The sequence below is a fragment of the Drosophila takahashii genome, chromosome 3L (genome assembly GCF_030179915.1).
Source record: "Drosophila takahashii strain IR98-3 E-12201 chromosome 3L, DtakHiC1v2, whole genome shotgun sequence".
In the NCBI taxonomy this organism is placed as follows: domain Eukaryota; kingdom Metazoa; phylum Arthropoda; class Insecta; order Diptera; family Drosophilidae; genus Drosophila; species Drosophila takahashii.
The window spans coordinates 22939873-22960768 of NC_091680.1; the positions used below are offsets into that span (position 1 = coordinate 22939873).

Sequence of the window (20896 nt, forward strand, 5' to 3'; positions counted from 1 at the left end):
GAGAGTCCCAAAAATATTAAGACGCAACCTTTTCACTCTGCTAGCCAAATCCCAGTTCTGCAAAAGGGGGCGAAGACAGCTTGTCACCAGAAAAGGCGGAAAATGGGGAGGTCCGCTGGCTTTGATCTGGCTGCCTGAGATTTTCGGCATGTCCTCAAACGAAGTGCAGTCGAGCGTCAATAAGCGCACCTGCGTACATCAAGACGTATCTCCCAGTTCGTCCTGTGCCCAAGGACCTTAGCCGATGCTCAATTGCGGTCTGCGGCCCACTGTGCCCCCAACGTCCTCGTGCTCGATGGGCGTGTAAGCAGCGAGTGAGCGAATGAATGACTGAATATCCATTCAGGACAGAGCGTTGTAACACTCACCGAGCTGTCCTTTTTTTGTTATGTCGATGAGGATGGGGATGGTAATGCTTGGGGACTGGCACTCGGGCAGTGAAGCATGTGACAAAACGATAAACACATTGCGGGCCCTGCATTGTAATCACTTTGACATTTATGCATATCAAGCAAAAGGACCAAGCGACTTTGGCAGCGTCATCGTCTCTTCATCTTGAGCTTCCCCCGATCAACTTGTCTCCATTCAAATGTAACGCTTTTAATGATGTCCAAATATATCGGCTCAGCCTGCGTTTATTTTCATGCTGGTCTGATTTTCTTTTCATTTTAAATGCAAATGAAATAAAGACGAATTCACTAGAGTTTCTTGTATCTGATGGAAGATTATGTTTTGCCCGCCGCTTATTTTTTTTATTTTTTCTAGCGCAGTTGGCAAAATTGGAACTTCAAAGGGAGCCCAGGAGATGTATTAAATTCGGGAAAAACGATTTTGCATTTTGTTAAGTCAGTGAAAGTTTTTAATAGCCGGCAAATGGTACAGAAATGGATAATCTGACTCCGGGACTCGGGATTGGGGAGCAGGCACCTGAATAACTATCTCCTCAAAGGTTGGCGGAGGGAAGAATGTCTAACACAATAAAAGGGGCACAGAAACAATGTAATGAAATAATTTCCATTGCTGAAATGATAACAATATATCAAGCAGACACGACAGGAACATTAAGCCGGCAAAACAACGAAGGCGACGGCAAATAGCGGCGTTTGTCGCGGCTGGCTTGACAATTTTCAGAACCAAATTCTGTGGCCTGTCGTGGGTGGGTGGGATGTAGAACTTGTCTGAGAGAGTGTCTGGGGCACATGCTGCCGGCTAAAAAACCAATTTGTTATGCCCTATAGTACAATTTAACGGCATTTGATTCCCCAAATTGCGTGGATGTGGATGCACTCGCAATGGAGAATCATCAGAGGAATGCAAAAGGGCTCGTAGCGCCTTGTAAGCCAACCCTTTCTCCTTGGCTAATTGTCGGCGCTCTTCATGCTGAACACGTGGAGATCTTCTGAATTTTTATTGCAAAACTTTGCTCCCACTGAACTTTGCTCATAAAGCAAGCCGGCGTACTTAGGCAGCAAAAGAATTCCATTTGTAATGTTGTCCAAACTCATTTGGCCATGTTAATTCATTAATTCAGCCTCAACCCGAGCCGCCCACTGTCTTGGCGGCGCCTTGATGCTAATTGCCGTTTCAAAGCCGCTTTACAGCCGAGTGGGGTCGTTCGGAGGGCTCCTTAGAAATAAAAGTTAAAATCATCGCAATACGTATACGCCGCGTGGGATACAGAAAACTAATTCTCTGGCGCATTGCTTCCGCAATTAGGCTTGCCCTGCTGGCCCTCTTCTCTTCCCCTTTCTTTGTGCCTTTCTCTCGCGAACTTTATTTTATACGCCATCATCGATAGTCCACTACGGTCCGGCACAGTGGGTCAAATGGTGAAAGATGAAAATAAATTCATAAGCAATCCTTTTACGATTCCATTCTGATGAAATGCCTTATCCAATAACAGTTATTGAGTAACTCGATGTATAAGAAATAATGTAAAAGAATTTGCAAGAGTATTATTTCACTATTATATCACTTTTTTTCCAAATGTACTTGCTTGGTAAATAATTAAATTTGTATGAGCTCTTCTGTTAGTTTTAGTTTATAATACCAAAGGAATGAATAATTAAATAATTTATATACGCACCAAGAGTCTTGGTTACTTGGTACAAGCATTTTTCGTCACAAAATTTGTTATTAGATCTTTCGATGGTGCGATCGTCACGACCCTTTACCTCGTTAAGAGGTGTTTTTGTTTAATTTTAAATATTTCAAAATATTTAAGTCGTACAAATTTAAAACTTTCGAGAGTGTCTTAGCTTCTAAGAAGTTTAAATTGCATTCGGTAAACAAATATTTTTTTTCCATTTATAAAGCACTTTTTCGTTTCCTGTTCCACGGTGTGTGGCCTGTGATTTTGTGCTGATTTTAGCGCTTTTGTAATTGGAAAAACGCTTCGTATATAGAATGAAATCAATCAAGTGTGGCAGGGAGCACACTATCCTCAGCCTTCAGTTGGGAATTGCCACCCCCGCCTCATCGCCATTGTTACTCTATCTTCCGAATCTGTCGAAATTGAGGGAGGAAAAGGATACTTCATTTTTGTTATTTTTTTATCTCCAGCCACAGTTGATTTCCTTCGCTGAGCAGGCTTTCGATTTGGCTTTCCTTCGATTTTTTCAGTTGTGGCCTCAGTGGCGCTAAATTAATTTGGCTGCTTTGTTCTTTATTCCAACCCACACACGCCGGGCAGTCCCTTTGTGCGCATTCGAATGCTGTTATAAATATTAATGAACTCTGCTTCTAAAGCAGGCAGCAGTGTAATTTACTGGCATAGTTTTTAAATGGGACTAGGAGAAACCCAAAATTTTTGTGATGTTGGGAGATTTGTTGCGTTAATTGCCGCAAAAAGTTGTAATTACCGTTTGAAATATATTTCCCTGCTGTGGTGCAATGCCAATTCAAGTTTTTACATTTTCCTTGGCCCGAACTTAGTTGAGACAACTACTTGGGCGCGAACCAAAACTTTCCTTGTCTGGCTTAAGCATTTTTAATGATTGTGTGGGCCACAAAACATCCCATAAAGAACAATAAAACTATGCCAGTGCCCGACAACATGTGCGCATGCAAAGGGACTCGAAAATTGTCTTCAAATTGAAAGCGAAATGTGAGCGCATTTTAATAAAACATATGCGGTGCCCCCCGCCTGCAGGCTCTCCTGCGACAAAGGACACCCGAACTGTACTGCCTGTCGCTTGCCAATAACTCTTGCACTATCTTGAGCAGGGACGAGGGACAGAAAGATAGAAGACTGGAGGACAGGAAGACCGACCTCATCGCTTGCTGGAAAAGTGCAGACAAAGCCGCAGTCACAGTTCGCTATTGCGGTTGAATTATGGGCGTGCCCGGCCAGAGGGCGCACTGCCACGCCCACACAAAATGTGCAAGCGACACAAAACATTTCGGAATATGTAGCAGGCTTTTAGGCGGCCCAGCCGGAGTAGGGCCCTCCGGCAAAGAAAAACAACATTTTGCGGCCAACATTAAGCTCAACAGAAGTGGGCAACAGGATGGGGCAACAACAATGAACCGAAATGAAATGAACTAAAATAGAGTGGAATAGAATAACTTGGCCCAAATGCGACAAGAAAATTGTATTACAACAATGGAAAGCGATTGTGGTGAAAAGTACAATAAAATGTCGCTAAATTAGACATGAAGACAACCGCAGTTAAGGGGGGCGAAGGAGCCGCAAGTGTCGTCTACGGAAATCAAGAGAAAGGGGCAGTTTAAGTTGGGAGACTGGGCCTGAAGGGCTAAGTGGGAGGCTGGCCAACTAATTGAACTGTGGACGGAAGGATGATAAGTGCACGAGTTTTAGGCCAAGCGCATTATTTCGGTTAAAATATAAGCTAAGAACATTACCTAAGCCTTAACTTACAAAAAAATTGGGGAAACACTGATTTTCTCATTTTGAGATAAATGCTGGAAAATATGGTAACTATTACCATTCTTGTCTTTCATGTCTATATAAAAACAAATTAGGACGAAATAAATTAGTAAACTCTTACTTTGAGTCTTATTTGAAAAGAAACATTAACATATATTTTTAAATTTAATTTAATTTTTGCAATAAGTGCATTTTTTCTGGAAACTTGGCAATTTTGATTTCCTGAACTCGTCTCATTATTTGGCATATTCACGCATTCAGTACTATATGAAGCTTGTAGTATATGGTGCCATAATTATTGTTTTATTTGTAAATATTTCTTACACATTTAAGTTAGTACGACTTATTAAAGTAAAATGTAAATTTGAATTTAATCTAACAAAAAGACTTGGATAAAATGTTTCTATTAGTCCAAAGAGAACTTCCATTCAGAGAGTTGACATGTTTATATCATTAAGCGTGATCAATATCGTTTAGTAAAACGCTTATTAAATTAAATTGTTATTGGCGAACCAATCAACCCAATACATTCACATTTGAGATTGCCATCTCACTGTGGGAAATTAAAGCCAAAGTCACGTGCGCCATTCAAAAACAATTTAATGAGACAATTCGGACGAAAAGTAATATGCAATAGGACGAAGGGAACGGAAGTCCCCGTCAGTCGTCTTAATAGGCCGAGGGAGCGGAACTCTTTTCGCTCCAGGGCTCCAGGGCGGCCAACCCTCTCGCCGTCCTTTAAAGTGTCCGGGGGGACTGAAATTATGCGATTATCGTGACATTAAGGCGAGAGAATAAAACCCACGCAAGCCGCTTAAAATGCTATCAAAGCTGTATTGGTCGAGAGCTTCCGTCTGGGTCGACCTGCCCTCCGCAAATCCTCCAGCTATCCTGCTGAACTGACAACACAATGCTCAATGACGACGGAAAAGTCGCTGAGCCAGACGAGCAGAAGGCGACAGGACACGCTACTACCATCCGGCTCCTACTCCTGCCGAGTCTGAGACTCTCACTTCTGTACTTTGTGTGAAATAATTGCTAGGAATTTTCACGCGTATTTCCGCCTTCGCCTTCCGCCGGGCTGAAGGCAGTCCTGGCAGTCCTGACTTCCTCGCCTGGGCACTAAAATTTCACAGCAATTTTCAGCTCACCTGCGCTCAAAGTATTTCCACAGCTCGTTCCGTTCGTCGTTGCGATTTTAACAATTTTATTAAATTGAATTTATATCATTTACACGCTTGTCGACTTCAAGTCTGCCGTAGACCGGTGGCATCCACCTGCTCCTCCCCCTCCCGACACCGTTTAATTTCGCGCTTTCGTTTTATGTGGCATTTCTGCTGGATGTACTCGCTTTATGTGCAGGGGAAAGGCAGACATTTTTTCATAGGCTTGCCGAGAGGCTTTTGGCAATTTTTGCTTTCATGATTATTGATGCGGGTGAAATTTAATTGGTCGCCTTGTGTCTGTCCGTCCCCCGGCGAGACCCCGAGAAGCCCTCGTCCGCCGCCTTATTAGATAATATTTTTCCAGGCTAACGAGTTGTATTGCATTAGACCACTTGAGTCGAGTTGCGGCGTTGGGGATGCTTCTGCTCTCAGGACTAATGCCAATTTGCTGGGCTAGGAATTTCCTCCTGCGGAAAGCGGAAACAATTCTTTTGACCGCTTTCCCGGCCCGGTCTTCTTATCAAAAGTATTTCTAGCTCGGAAACTTTAAAAGAGTTGCCACGCATGTCTGCGCCAAAAATTTGTTTAAATAAAAGAAAAACTTTTCTTATTTCGCGCAAAGCTCCCTCTCGACGGAAAAAAAGAAGAAAACGAGTGTGCAACAACAAACAAATAAGCGGCAAAGAAAACTTCGACGCCGATACAATTTCGTAAAATGTCGAAAACTGTGATTGCTAACTCCCTCCTGCTCCTTTGGCATTCAGCCGCTTTTCGCTCGCTTCTCTCGAGGAACCAACTTTGAGTCAAATGTAAATACTTTTCCTGGCAAATATTATCACAATTCCACGCGGCTGCTGCCAGAGACACTGAATAAACTGTTGGCTTGGGTCGCAGCCGAAAAGTAAGCAGCAGGAAATATCCTGCAATTGCAATCAGAGCGGCATGCGATGAGGGTGAGTGGTTTTGGGGTATCCATAACCTAGCAAAGGAGCAGCACGGAAATAATCGTTCATATATCCGATAAGCTATGCCATCGATGAGGTCCCAAATTGAGCTGTTATACCAGGACACTAACCATATCCCATTTCCATGCACAATTAGCCTGCGTAATGTGACGGACAAATTAGCCAAAAGCCCTTCTCTCTCGGCTTGCCACCCTTGGAGGCGCATAAAAATTCATGTCCTCGAATATTGCGCATACGCCGCGTGGCGCATTCGCCTGCATGGCGATAAACTTCAAGTGCCCTGCAATGGACGACCACATGGCCATCGTTTGGACGGGCAATGACTAGAACATGGCTCGCCGCATCCGCATGCCCATCGATTGGCCATGCGAAGGGGTTAAGGATTCGGGGTACCGGATCCTCGGATCCGAAGGGCTGTCAGAGGCAACGCTCGGCCATATTAATCTGGTTAATGATGAAACTGAATCAGCGTTTTAAACGAGCCACTGCACAATGAAGTGCTTGGTCCTGCTGCTGTCGCTGTTCCGCCGTTCGGAGGTCCTGTGTCGCATAAATGGCCCAGCCTTCAAATAAATTAGCTGCGGCTTTCTCTCGGCCCTCGACCACTGGCCATAAAGTTGCCATTCTCGGCGATTTTTTTCTGGCCCAGAGTCACTTGAATTTAAGGCAACTTTATCTCGGTTTTCGGTTGCATATTTTATTGCATCGTCGAACGGAAAAAAACCCTGTATGCCCTTGCGATTTAATTAATCATTGCCTTAGCGGGATAACCTTGAAAGCTTTTAAAGCAATGCCCTCGCTTAAAGTTCCCCTATGCCTCATTGCTTGCCCATCGGCACGCAGTGTCCGAAAAATTGCTCAATTATTCAAACGAATTTCACGCATTTAATTGTGTAAATTTAGCCAGGCATGACAGGCTCTACCCCCAGGACGCCAGGACTGCGGACCACCCACCATTCGACCCCTCCCCCATGTCCTTGCAGTCCAAATGGGCCTGATGTGCGTCGGCTAACGGTACGTAACGTCATAATCACCCCGAAGCGCACGTAATTGGCCAATCAATTGTGTCATTGTTCGCATTTATTACGCGGCCTTTCGGTCTCTGACTCTGACTCTTGGTCTGTCTGGGCCTCGGCCCGCCGTGATTTATGTGGGAGGTTCGGTGGGGGGCCAGAACCAGAACTCTGGACCATCCAAGTGTTAGGCCTACCATCGCAGAGGGAAAAATCAAGAAAGGAAAAGAAAAGCGAGACTGCAGTTAAAGCAAATGAGATCCTGCGACAGCAGTTTCCATGCACTTTTTGTTTCGCTCTGTTGTGGTTTTGTTTTTTCGCCTCTTTTGCCTGTTTTCAGCTGTAACTTTTTAACAAATGCACAAAACGAATGACAACTTCCGGTTCCGGTAGGGGAACTAGGGGGGTTATATGGAGGGTGGGTCTACGGCCGGCTGTCACTGCGAAAAATTACATGCCTTGCGCAAAAGTTTTGCCTCTTCATTATTCTAACATCAAGTCGACACGAGTTGCGGTTTTTGCAATTTTTCTTCAACTTCCCCGCCCACGTCGCCGCATTCTTCTCCAAGGAATTTTGTGCACAGTCAGACAAAGTGTGAAGCGAGGCACAAAACTTCTTCTGGGGCTCCCGCTTCTTGGGCGCACATGCTGCCAACTCGGAGACAGCGCCTCAGACACCCAGTGAACGGGAACTGTGGGCTCGGGCAGGGCGGTGCGGAAATTATACTCTGCATTTTAATCACAATTCAAATCAACGGAATCATCGCCTTTATTCCGAGCAGCAGGCGTCGCTGCTTGGCAATCCATTCAGGGCTTCTCCTACGTGTATGGGAATGTTCCCAAGTGGAGGTGAGCGGGGCATGGGAATGGTGACAATTATTCGGAGTCCTCCACTTGGCTCAGCATTAACTCTTCGCCGTTAAAGTCGTCGGCATCCATGTAGATCAGGCCAATGTACAACACAAAATTAACTACACACAAAAAAACACTCCGGGATCAAATCGACGTGCACATGGTAAATTTCTGTTATTTATACGCATATTTTTTCTGTTAAATATTATTATTTTGCCGAATTTTTTATTTAGGGAATTCTCTGACTTCCAAAAAGAGAGGAAGAAGCAAGAGGGCGACTTAAAGTTACTTGCGTGGAAGCGAGACAGACTCATCCGAAATTCGAACTGGAGCACATCGAATTGAGATGCCACATATCAAGTCAAAATTGCTACCACTTAATTTCAAATTGATCATCGTTTCATATCAAGTTTTTTTTGGGTGTACCTAAATTACCCTAATTTGCACAACGAATTTCAGTGAATTTCGTGTGGCTCTTCCGAACCATTTACAATTATCCATGTTGTTCTGATTCCTTCGCGCGTAAACATTTGCAAATAAAATTGAGCATACAATTCGCCATTGTTGTGTCGGAAAATTGAGTAAATATTATTAATGGCCGAAAAAGCGGTGGAAAAAAACGCCTGACTATCAGTTATAAACTGATTTTTTAAGGAACTTCATAGTTCAAAGATCACGCGCACCTTTGGCCCGATGGGAAAACTTTTGCCCGACATATTGTGGGTGATTTATTAATGTGTAAGCCAATGCAATTTGCCGGCCTTCGACAGATGGCGATAAGCGCCAGGCAAGAGCACAAAAAAAAAAAAACAGGGAAAATGGAAACTGTCAGAATGAGGCAAAATCAATGACAGTTGCAATTCGGAAAAGTTCGCCGGTCCCAAAAACGAACCAGACGGGAAAACCGAGTCGCTTCGATCGTATCGTATGCGGCAATTAGCATTTTGTGGCAATGTTGCAACAATAATTTAACGAGCCAGCAGGAGTCGTTTCAGAGAAAATTCGCAAAAGAAAAAAAGGCGAGGTCCTTGGGCGAAGGATAGGAGAAGGCTGAGAGAAAAAAAATTATTTGATTATCCTGCGGCCATGCGCTGTCACAATTTTGCAGACTGCCCGCCGAGCGTGTCGGCTGAGTCCGCGTGTCCCGTTGTCCTGGTGTCCTGCAGCAGCGCCATGAAAGTGCCACATCAGCGAAAGTCTGTTAACTTCCGGTTTATGGTTGCAGCAGCTTATGGAGTCATTTCCGCCTTCTCCGCCCACAGCTCCTCGGCTCCCATTCATTCGGCTCAGCCGGCAGGACACGGTAGCCAGCTGGCGGTGCCCGCAGACCATTCTATTAAATCATCATTTCACTCCGGGTCCACCTCCCCCTTCACCCATAGCACATCCTTCGGCGCACTGCGCTTGCGGTAATTTCTTTCTCCTTTTTTTCGGTTGCAAGTGCTTCCTTTAGATTTATAATTAAGATTTGGTTAGCAGCAAATAGCGGCTCTTTTTGAATTTATGCTGCCTTGTCGGGCAGGCAACTGCAGCTGCCCGTTAAGCGGTAATTTATCATATTTTTAGCGTCAGTCCCTAACAAATTATATGGGCAGTGGATGTGGATGGGGCAGGGTCGGTTGGGTAAACTTCTGAACAATTCTGCAATTTAATTACGCCGAGAGGCTTGGCTTGGCTGGACTCTCAGGAGCCACCTGAGTGGATCTGTAGTTCAATTTAATTTCTTTCTCCATATCGAAATCACGATGATGCGTTCGACAAATGAGAAACTGATGAGCTTTTAATGGGTGCATCGGAAACCCAGTTCGTGCTATATCGGAGGTTCAGTTAGGTGTACTGCGGCTCAAAGCGAACAATGTTGGTGATCCGCAGAGCACTTCTCTTTGGGCTGATCCTCTGTGTAGTCTGCGAATTCATTGCAGAGAAAAAGGTGAGACTCGGCCGACAGCACCTCTTATTTCCCTAATGATTTCATTTTACAGTCCCTGAACTTCTTGCTCTTTCGGAAGATTGTCACCGGCTACAACAGCAAGTACATTTCGCTGTATGAGGCAGCCATCAGTCAGGACTTTACCACGATCAACTTTACCCTGAATTTTGCCCGTAACATCACGGCGGATATTTGGCTGAGGGCAACGATAGGACAAAGGGTGTCCAAGGACTCCTACAGGGACGTCTTTACCTACAACGTGAATCTGTGCCAGGTGATGGGCCGGGGCAAGGGCAACAGCCTGATCAACTTTTGGCTGAACAACATTCTCCGGCAGTCCAATATGCCGCGCAGCTGTCCCCTCAAGGAGGTAATCTATACTGTATTTATTCCCACTATGATAATTTCAATTTAATGCCCCCTTTTCAGGGCAACTACTATATGTGCAACATTCGTTCGGAGAAGGAGACCATTCCGCGTTTTATTCGCTCGGGCAGCTTTCGGATAGACTCGAATGTTTATGTGCGGGACTGGCACAGCGTCAATTTGACAGACACAATCTTCTATGTGGACATCAAAATGAAGTGATGGTCGATGGAGGCCAGCGCAACTGGTCACATTAAAAAGCAATGAATCATTGAAGAGCTCAAATCTCCACTGGCTAACACAATTTCTCACTTCCAATCGAGTAAATCGTTGCACGTGCATTTCGCATAAATAAATTAATGAGTCCTCCAACAAGGACACGGATACGGATAGGGATTCGAGACCGGAACGTGGCTGGCCGCGCTGCAAGCTGCGATTTATTCGAGTGCGCAATCTAAGCGCAAAATAATTTAAACACTGTCAATAATAGTTTGGGGACAAAGTATTTTTCCATCGACAAGTTTGCCCTCGTCCTGCGTTCTGCGTCCTGCGTCCTTCGTCCAGCTCCTCTCGACACGTTCGCACGCGCTCCCAAGGATGCCATGGGTTTTTTTTTCTCGTTTTCTCGTCGTATTTGCCATCAATTGCACTTCCGCCGCTGGAGAGAGAGCAATTTCTTGTATTTTGTCCCGGAACCCGGCGAAGAACAAACGCCAGAAACAAAAGCAGGGGGTAATGCAGGAGGTAATGCAGGGAGTAAGGAGCGGATAGCTGAAGAAGTGGCGTCGTGTACTCAAGGAAATTGCCATCATTATACTTGTCGCAGTTGCCGAGCTTTGTGTTAAATAACGTTTAATGTTTGTTTGCCATGAAATTGATTTACAAAGGGCCATTGCATTGGCCACCCAAAAGCCAACCGATGGGACTTGTAAGCTTTGCCCCAACTCCCATTGGTTTTCTATAAATTAAATCATCTGCAAGCCATTCTTTGGCTTATTTGAAAGGCCTCCAATTACATGGCTGGATGGGCGGTTGAACTAATTAGGCAAAGCTCACCTGACTTTCACTCGTTCTCCGCCCCACACTCATTAGTCATCAGACATGCCTGCCGGCGTTGTCAGGACCAGGATGTGTGTCGAATGTGGGTGAAGTCTATCGAGGGGGCGCAATCATCGCCGCACAACCTATAATTATACCAGCGGGACTCCGAACAAATTGGCGAGCATGAGGGCCTGGGGCAAATCACTTTGGATGCGCCAGTGTGTAAAAGCACATTATGACCGGACCGCCGGGAAGACGGACTGAGAAATACAGAAGGCATCGGGCGGCAATTAGGAGGAAATAAAGTTAAACGCTTCCAACATCGAGTCACATGTATCCTAATGTATCCTTTTTTCCGCCAGTCTGCTTTACAATTTCTTTTGCTGCATGCGACATCTGCGATCCCCCTTTTCACACTAAGGACACTCGAGCCAAATTGAATGCTCCAATGTCTTCTCCTTCTGCTGCAACGATAATCAACGCAAACGCTGCGCCGTGCAACATGTTGCAGCCTTGTTCAGGATATTATTATTTCTCGCCATAAAATTGCTGCCATCATCCGTTGCAGACGCTGCCTGAAAATCGAGAAGAAGGCAGCTCCAACGATTCGATTATCGCTGCGTGAGTGCGGAAGTTGTTAACATCATCATTGCATCGAGTACACATCCCGACAAAGTTGCAGTTTTTCGTTGCTGCTGGCTTGCTTTAATTGATGTAGACTCCTTTAAAAATAACTATTTTCGTCATTAGTTCTGGTATTTGTGACACAATTGCTGTCTGGAGGTAGATTTTCAGAGGCTTTACACCCTAAACCTTTAACCTTTAACTTTAGCCCTTTAAACTCTTAAATCTATTATAGTACATTATAGTATTTACCGGTTTATATCATTAAAGTTTTTATTAAATACAACAATTATTACTTAAATAAATTGAAATCCGAATTGAATAGTATCAACATTTTAAAATTGGCTAGCTGTCTTGAAAAAGTTTATATTTAGTAACCACAACCTTCATATTTTGGGGGCACAGAAACCTTTTCCGTTATATTTCTTATACTATACACTAAACCAACTGTATTCGCTTGGAAGACATTACTGCGACATTTCCGAATAAATAGTATTTTCTTAGCTTTAATAAAAATTCCTTTACTCGTACATAGAAAGAAAAATCCTAGCACTTTGTTCTTGAATTGAGAACATTCGTACTTAAGAAACATGTAATCCAAATGTTTTAATTTTATGTTAAATGTTCGCAATATCAGAAGGAAATGGTGAGAAAGAAATTTGTCTTAAATGAAAGTGCACTGATCATCCAGCTTTTGTATCTTTCCTGTACTTTATTCACATTGCCTAATGATCAGGCAGCTGAGTTTAAATGGTCTAGTTGGAAAGAATAGCGTCGATTGTCAGACTCAAGGCCTCTTCAAACGACTTAGTGTTGTACCTGCCGTAGAAGAAGGTGAGCTTGCCGCGATACTCGCCGGGAATGAGGAATTTGTGGGTCATGGAACTGCCCATGCGCCACTGGTGCATGTAGTAGTGACCCACCTCCACTGGGCAGTTGTACATGAAGTTGCTGTTCTTGCTCATATCCTTGAACCAGCTCTTAAACAGACTGTTCTTCACACTCGATGTTACGGCGCAAACGTCGGACTTTTGGCTGAACATGGACTGAAAGTTCTTGGCATTGGCCAGACGCAGCAAAATATCGATGTGCGCCTTGAAGCCCCTCTGAATGGGTCTGTTAAGAACCATGTCCATATTCATCATGTTGTTCACTATGGTCATCGTGTAGTTTTTGAAATACTTGGGATTATAGCTGCAGTTGCCGGTGACAAACTGAACACTGCGCTCCTGAAAGAAAGCCAAGCTGAAGAACTGCCATTTGGGGTCGAAAAATGACTTACCCCCACGACGAGATCGATGTGAAAAACATATTGAATAAGAACGGAGCACACGAGCAATTTCCACATTTCAGTGCCCACGATGAAACGCAAATGAGAGCCCTAAAAATCAATTACAAATCACGGCCACGAGTATGGTATATTTATTTCCAAGCCATTAGCCATCGGAATCAGTGCATCAGATATGTATGACAGCATCGGCCGTGCAGCTCATTATGAAGTCCTCGTCTTTGCCCTTGTACTTTCCAAAAAAGTTGTAGGTCTCCAATCGGTACGATCCGCTCGTTATGAACGGCGGCACCAGGCCCTCGCCGAACTGCCAGCCCCTCAGATAGTAGTGGCTCGCATTCAAAGGACACTGCCGCAGGAAGTTTCCGTACTTGAGCAGGTTTTTGTACCACTTTTTAAACAGGTTCATCTTGGCCGCGTTTACAATATTGCATACGTCAACGTTCGTAGAAAAGAGGCTCTGGAAGCTCTTCGAGTTGCCCACGCGAGTTCTAAAGTCCAGCCTGGCCCTCCAGCCCCTGAGCAGTGGCTTTCGCAGGTACATGTCCAGGAAGATCTTGTCGTTGCGAATGGTGAATGTAAAGTTTTCGAAATATTCCCGGTTGAACTTGCTCTCGCCGGCTATGAACTTGATGCTGCGTTCCTAGAAGCGGTAGGTTGGAACTGGAAGTAACCAGGAGTAATAGCAGACTACTTACCGCCCTGACAGATAACAGAAATATGGCCAGGCACAACTGTATCTCCAGCCTGACTAGTTTCAAGATCCACATAGGCCGAGCCATCGCCGATCACAAAAACAAGAGAACTGTTTCAATAAACGTTTTTGTTTGTGCAAAATATATTAATTATCCAGCTTACTGTAGCCTGACTATCCAATCACATAGGTCGTAATCATTCATCTCGACAGCTTCAGTTCAGCACGGCTTCCACATTGCACTCCAGCAGGGGATTCTGCTTCTTGAACCTGCCGTAGAAGAACGATCCGCCGATTCGGTAGTCACCCAGGTAGAGGAAGGAGGGCACATAGTTGGCGTCCAGGGTCCAGCCATGCAGGTAATAGTAACCCCCTTGGATGGGGCAGCTCGTGGCAAAGTTTCCCACCTTCAGCATGGACGTAAACCATCGCCGATAGATCGACTCCTGGGCTCCCTTGATTAAAGCGCAGTAGTTCATGTCGTGCTGATAGACACTCTGGTACGGTTTGCCCTTGGACAAGCGGAACTCGAAGCTCAGATGCGCCTTCAGGCCCTGCCGCAGGGTGGTGATCAAAATCATGTCCATCATCACCTTGGTCTTGATTATTTGGATAGTAAAGTTGGAGAAAACCGATCTGTTGTAGGTGCAGTCGCCGGCCTTGAAAGTCATTCGGGGGGCCTAACGAGCACACACAAAAAAAACTTGGTAAAATTAACCAATATAATTGTCAAACAGTACCTAACCAACAAAAATGGTCAATTCTACCAATTAAATAGTTACTTTCACAAAAACAAATGCACACAATTAGCAAAGACACACACCCAAACCCGTATAGGTCAATTTTATCTATCAAATTTTTTGTGTGCAGATTCTCAACAGAGCCTTTAGCGGAGGGATCTCGATCTCGACTTACCACGCATGGCCCGATGAATGCAGTTCCCACAATCCAGCCCAAAACAATTGGTACAAGCTTAGCGGGAAACATCGCCGGATGATGTCAGCTCGAACATTGCCGCTAACTACCGCTTTTGGTATATAGCAATTAGAGCCATTTAATGGGCTTGTTGTTCGGTTCAAATTCCGTGATAGATTGATTAATCGGTCAAACAGTTGAATGATATAATTGCAGGTTAAACTCGCAGCTATTTGTTATGCATTGTTGCCTCCACCAGGCACTGGACAAGAAAGAGCTGCTTCTTGGTGCGATACTTGCCGTAGTAGACCAGGGCCCTCAGGCGGTAGTCGCCACTCAGCAGATAGGAGGGCACCAGACCCATGTCGATGTGCCAACCCTTGAGGTAGTAGTGCCCCGCCGGCACCGGGCAGTTCTCCATGAAGTTGCTGTTCTTGGTCACGCTCTTCACCCAGCGCCGGAAGAGCGAATCCTTGAGGGTCGAGAGCAGCTCACAGTAGTCGGTGTCGGTTTGGACCAGGCTCTGGAACTTCTTCGCATTGCTGAGTCGCAGCTGCACATCGACATGTCCTCGAAAGCCGGCCTTGAGGGCCTGGAGCAACTCAATGTCCGCGGAGATCGTGCTGTTCACAGACGTCACGTTCAGGATGCTGAAAAACTTGGAGTTCTTCTCGCACTGGACGCGACTTAGGCTCACCGAGCTGGACTGCCAGGTGCAGAGTTAATTAGATCCCGGAACGTGGATTCCTTAAATTTTACCTTACCTCTGCCAGCGACAAGAGTACGCCGATAAGGATAAATGCTATTCTCCACATTGGTACTTCCGATCGAAGGTCTGAGTGCAATGGCAGTCTGCTATCAACGGTGCTCTTGTTATTCGATTGCACACCGCTGGACCTGCTAATTGGTTTTAAATTACCTCGAAATGGCGCATTGTGGAAACGCTATATTTATAACTTTCTACTTGTGTTGGCTTTATTTATAATCACGCGAATCAAATAATGCTATGTTGCTTTCAGCAGAGCATATACGTCCAAGTCGAGAAAGAAGTCCTCCTGCTTTGACTTGTGTTTGCCGTAGAAGAAGTGACCTTTGATGCAATAGTCACCGGGCAGCAAGTAGTGCGGAACCAACTGCGAGTCCAGCTTCCAGTCATGCAGAAAGTAGTGACCCGCTGGCACGGGGCAGTTGACCATAAAGTTTCCGTGCTTCAGCATACTATCGAACCAGCTCTTGAAAATGTTTGTTCTCACCGATGAAACCACGCCACAGGTGTCCAGGATGTGGGCGAAGAGGCGTTGGTAGCTTTTGCCCTTATCCAGGCTGATCTGGGTGTCGATAAGGACCTTCAGGCCGCGGTGGATCGTCTTGGAGGTTGTCATATCCATGTGCAAAGTGTTGTTTATAATCTCCAGCGTGAAGTTTTCGAAATGCTCCTTACTGAATTTGCTCTTGCCTGTCTGGAAAACAAATGACGACTTTGTCACAAAGAGTTAAGAATTATTAAAAAATTAATAATAACAATTATGTATTAATAACTTACTGCATTTGTGATTCCAAACTTGTAGCAAAAAAACAAAAGGGCCACAGTAAACACTTTCAACATGTCCATACCGATGTCGAGCGTATAATGACGTTTAAAATACCTTTCCATACAGACACCAGCCAGACTAAACTAATTTTAATTGATGGCAACATGTAAAATTTATAGAGTCACTGATCGCTTACTTTATTTCTATTTCAAAGGCACAGCCCACAATGAAATCTTTGATTCTATCGTTGTTCCTCAATTGGTTCATGTCGAACTTCACTCGGTACTTGCCTGCATACAGAAACTTTGGAATGAAAAGCGTGTCATAATTGTAGTTCCTCAGGTAGTATAAGTTGGGTTCGACAGGGCAATATTTTTTAAAGTTCCCGGCCTCGAAGAAGGTTGCAAACCATCTCTTAAACATGTTGTTCCTCCTTTGTGCCAGCAAGTTGCACATATCCAACGTGTATTGGAAAATTTTCTGATACTTTTTAGAATTTTTCATGCTAATCATGAACTCTATGTCCATTGTCACACCGGAAATCAGACTCTTTAATAAGTAAAATTCCAGATTCACTCGAGAGTTTTTTAACAACAGCGTGAGATTAGCAATATAGCTTCGATTAAAGTTTCCACACTGACTTTCTAGCATTAGAACTTTATCCATCTGAAAGCGTTTTGGAGTACGTTTTACTGGATGGAGCTGACTTTGATCATGAAATACTTACCACGGTAGTGGGCATGGTCATAAAGCACATAACTACTGCCAAAATTCTAAGGCCTTTCATTTATTTTTAAAAAAATTGGGACTGGTGGAGTGCCAAATATTTACTAAGGTCGAAATAAAAAACATTGGGATTTAAATGTTGGCTTTTTAACAGCACCGTTTAAAATGATTGGAGAAAACATATTTAAACGGCAATTTAAGAACGTTTATTTTGTTCATCATACTCCATAAAAAAGGTTTGTATTTTTAATAAAAAACAAAAATAGATTAATATATTTTTTTTTCTGTGGAATCAATTTTTAAAAAATAATTTAGAAATTTTTGATATCTCATACCTGTTCTAGCAAGGGAATTAACTGATATGATCATGTTAATGACAATTGCTCATCAGTGCATGGAGGTTCAAATACTTAACGAGATCAAGTGAGCAATCTGCACATTAGTTGAATAGCGTTAGAAATTCCAACTTGGAATCATTACATATTAAGGTAAGCCGAACTCATTTTGTAATTAGTCTCGTGTGGCCAGCGAATCGAAATGAGTTTACATACCCCTTACCAAATACTGGTTTTACTGTTGCTGCTGTCTTGGCAGAATTTGTTGGCCATAGTGGGTAATTTGCTGTTCCTCAACCTATTTTGTAATAACAATACTATCATAGAAATCACTGGAAGTGCTGAGTCACAGATGCCACCATAATACGAATTACATTGAAGACTTTAACATATCGTGCGTTGAGAACCGCATTTCCTGTGAGATGCAAACGAAAGAGAAGATCCCAGCTGGTGTAAAGTTTCACATAGATCTTGAAAGGGGTCTGAGCAGCAGTGGAGCTTTCAATACGTTCTTTAAGTACGACATCGACTTCTGCAGGGTTATAGGTTCCAATCGAAACAACCTGTTTAAGCGATGGATTCTTAGTCTGGATAAGTATGGACAGATGCCGAGTCGCTGTCCATGGCCGGTTGGTCGGTACTATCTCAAGGATTGGCAGTTGAATGGTGACCTGATACCGCCGTTCGTTGTCCCTGGTTATTACAAAAGCAAAGTTATGAGTTACCTAGGGAGCATTGGTACCAAATCGTTTGACTTGCTGCTCGATTGTGAGGTTATTTCGAAACTGATTTGATTGAACAATTTAAATAAATCTGTAACTATTTCAGTACACATTTACTTTCTTTAATTTAACCTAGAAACGTTTCTTTAATTCGTTTAGTTAGAATCTCACATTTTATATCTTGCTTTAAAGCCTTGAATCCTTTGGTTTCTCAGGCTGCAAACGTATCCACAGTCTTAGGCTCTTGCGAGCATTCAACAAGGCAGTCAGTCATTCGTGGCGCTCATCCTAGATGCAGTCAACGTGTCTATGTTTACCCAGCGCAGAGCCCGAACCCCGAATCCCCAATGCCGCATTTATGTGCACGAACCACTGCAGAAAACAATTGCACGTAATTCTGCTTACGCCGTTACATTGCAACAATGCACGGCGAAAAAAGGCAGGCAAAAAACCGACCTGCCTAGCCATTTGTTGGAGTTTTCTGTTTTTCTGTTTTTCAGTTTTTCTGAATTTTTCCCCCTTTTGCCTTCCTGCGGTTGCGACAGTCTGATGGCCAGACGGAGTGAGAGACCGACAGATGGATGGGCAGTCCCCTGTTGGCGGAGGGGGTGGCGTTGTCAGACGTCGACCTATGCGCTTAATCAGAATCGGGTCTGTCGAAACTAAGGCGCCATTTACCATTGTCCAACGATGTCTGGGGCCCGGGACTGTGCCTACTTCCTGGGTCCTGGTGTTGGCCAAATAAATGTCTTGCCTTCGCTCTTCTGCGCTCCTTTTGTCTTCTGTTTGTCCCTCGTTCTGCTTTCACTCCGTGACTGACTGCCTTTCCCCATTTCCGTCTCCGTCTCGGCCTCGGCCTCCGCCTGCATATTGCATTTATTTACATAGGCCTGGCCTGACTTTTGATTTTAAGCTCTTTGGCTCTTCTAACTCAATTCCCTCTCGGGGCTTTAGTCCTTGCAGCTGTCATGGCGCCAGTGTACCAGGTACCAGTGTTTGTGCGGCTGTGATTGTGGCTGTGCGCTGCCCTATGTATTTACGGATGCAGTTACGTGCCCTGCCTGCTGCGGGCTGTGCAAATAGGACACTTGCCCATTCTGTAGGTCGCCAGGATGCAGACTCGGGCCCGTGACCATCGTCACAGTCCCTATGTGTGACTTTGGCTTCTTGAGCCACACGGATTATATGGGCTGGCTTAAGAGAGAAGCTCGTTCTTTAATGCTTACAATATACTCGCTAGATTTACCCTAATGACATGCTTTGGAATAATGATCATTTCTAATGGTTGTGAAAGGATGTGGTTTCTATAAAACTAAAGCGATTTCAACCTATGAAATGGAATTGCCTTCGTTTGGTATAAGAAGAGAGAATCTTCGTAGAATAACATGTTTTGAAACGTCTTGTAAAATAATAATCATAAAATAATTGTACTGTACTCACACACACTTCTCAACTATTCCACATCGTAGAGTTGGTAAAAAAAATGTATAGCACTGTCGATACTATCGATTGTTTTAAAATTTAGGAAACATCGATACCATCGCTCACAAAAATTATTGAGTTTTGCATGTAATTTTTGGTACCCATAAGTTGTATGTTAAAAGCATAATTTTTTAATAATATTTTTTTTTGCATGATTTTTTTATTCTTTTGATTTGTTTTTTATATTTAATAATCTCCGATAGTATCGATAATAGTGTCGATCGAGCACTATCGATGTTTAAACAACCCTACCACATCGGATAGGAATCTTACCACATCGGATAGTAATCTTACCTCCAAACTCTTTTGTTTCTGCCAGTCTGGGCATATATCCCCATAGCCTTAGTAGCCGCCATTCCTTGGTTCAAACTGATTGCCCTCAGACCTCCATTCGACTAGGAAAAACTATAGAAAATGCCTCGTCAACGATTTCAACCACATTGCTCTGATTTAGAACCGACAACAAAGTCTCCATCTTTCTCCCTGGTTCCTTCCCACTCCAATTGAAAACGGCAATCAAAAGTGCAACGGAGGAAGACAATTTTCACACTTGGCATGAAAGAAATATATTTTGCTTGGCAAATATGCTGACCTGACCCCTCAGAGCAAACAAGCTGGCAGTGCAGTGGCACTCGTGCGAGTCAGTCGAAGGAGAACGTCATCATAAATGGCCAGGGAAGGACTCCAAAGACGGCAGGAGCAGCAATCAGAGGCGCCTGGAAATATGCAATGCGAAAAATCAACACAGCACAACGATGGGAACGACCCCAATTACCCTCGTTTTGCCAGTGTGAATGGGAAAAGGAGTGAAAAGCAGGAAAAATCCCTGCATATTTACAGGCGTTGGCATGAAAATTTGTCACCTAGCAGAGCAAACACCTCCGAATCGAATCGGAGCCCGAAGTGTGAGTGTGGGTTCTCGTGTAATTGAGCCTACAGATATGCAACCAACGAGTATCCCAGTAATCGACACTTGGGCGCGGCAAACAGGACTCCGAACCCGAGCCCCCTTCGATTTCCCTGCGCTGCGCCGCGTTTGCGCCTACTGGCATGCAATTGTAGGGGCAAGAGTGCAGCACTTTCCTGGAAATGTGCAACGTCCTGATTGGCCGACACGGGCCGTGCTCATAAAGTTTTCAGGAGCGATGCGGATTGGTCCGAAGACCCAGTTAAGGGCAGCTCACAGTGCGCATGGGCGGCGAAAGAGAGTGGAGCGGACGTGCTCAGCAAATAGAAGGAGCGCCCCACAGTATGCAATGGCATTTTATTTTTATCCTTCGAGGGTTGTGCGAATGTGTGTGTGTGTGAGTGTGTCGGGGCGATTAAAGCTCCGTGCGTGGTGAAAATGGACGGGGA

General features: G+C 44.4%; 7 protein-coding genes across 7 annotated transcripts; 1 reads left to right on the forward strand and 6 right to left on the reverse strand.

Annotated features, from left to right (window-relative positions):
- Positions 1 to 9740: 9740 nt before the first annotated feature.
- Positions 9741 to 10403, forward strand: LOC108057753 (uncharacterized). Its single transcript, XM_017142154.2, has 3 exons — positions 9741 to 9815; positions 9868 to 10185; positions 10245 to 10403. Exons 1-3 carry the CDS (start codon positions 9741 to 9743, stop codon positions 10401 to 10403), a joined length of 552 nt encoding a protein of 183 aa, XP_016997643.2.
- A 2198-nt stretch (positions 10404 to 12601) lies between these two features.
- LOC108057755 (uncharacterized) lies at positions 12602 to 13194 on the reverse strand. Its single transcript, XM_044393950.1, has 2 exons — positions 13129 to 13194; positions 12602 to 13075 (listed from the first exon to the last, which is right to left on the reverse strand). Exons 1-2 carry the CDS (start codon positions 13192 to 13194, stop codon positions 12602 to 12604), a joined length of 540 nt encoding a protein of 179 aa, XP_044249885.1.
- Positions 13195 to 13303: 109 nt separating this feature from the next.
- Positions 13304 to 13916, reverse strand: LOC108057754 (uncharacterized). The gene is made up of 2 exons (XM_017142156.2): positions 13833 to 13916; positions 13304 to 13777 (listed from the first exon to the last, which is right to left on the reverse strand). The coding sequence occupies exons 1-2, from the start codon at positions 13914 to 13916 to the stop codon at positions 13304 to 13306; spliced, it is 558 nt and encodes a 185-aa protein (XP_016997645.2).
- A 127-nt stretch (positions 13917 to 14043) lies between these two features.
- On the reverse strand, positions 14044 to 14815 carry LOC108057749 (uncharacterized). The gene is made up of 2 exons (XM_017142151.2): positions 14744 to 14815; positions 14044 to 14508 (listed from the first exon to the last, which is right to left on the reverse strand). The coding sequence occupies exons 1-2, from the start codon at positions 14813 to 14815 to the stop codon at positions 14044 to 14046; spliced, it is 537 nt and encodes a 178-aa protein (XP_016997640.1).
- A 157-nt stretch (positions 14816 to 14972) lies between these two features.
- Positions 14973 to 15558, reverse strand: LOC108057748 (uncharacterized). Its single transcript, XM_017142150.2, has 2 exons — positions 15508 to 15558; positions 14973 to 15449 (listed from the first exon to the last, which is right to left on the reverse strand). Exons 1-2 carry the CDS (start codon positions 15556 to 15558, stop codon positions 14973 to 14975), a joined length of 528 nt encoding a protein of 175 aa, XP_016997639.2.
- Positions 15559 to 15747: 189 nt separating this feature from the next.
- Positions 15748 to 16397, reverse strand: LOC108057747 (uncharacterized). The gene is made up of 2 exons (XM_017142149.2): positions 16287 to 16397; positions 15748 to 16203 (listed from the first exon to the last, which is right to left on the reverse strand). The coding sequence occupies exons 1-2, from the start codon at positions 16395 to 16397 to the stop codon at positions 15748 to 15750; spliced, it is 567 nt and encodes a 188-aa protein (XP_016997638.2).
- A 70-nt stretch (positions 16398 to 16467) lies between these two features.
- LOC108057746 (uncharacterized) lies at positions 16468 to 17017 on the reverse strand. Its single transcript, XM_017142148.2, has 2 exons — positions 17003 to 17017; positions 16468 to 16941 (listed from the first exon to the last, which is right to left on the reverse strand). Exons 1-2 carry the CDS (start codon positions 17015 to 17017, stop codon positions 16468 to 16470), a joined length of 489 nt encoding a protein of 162 aa, XP_016997637.2.
- Positions 17018 to 20896: the final 3879 nt, after the last annotated feature.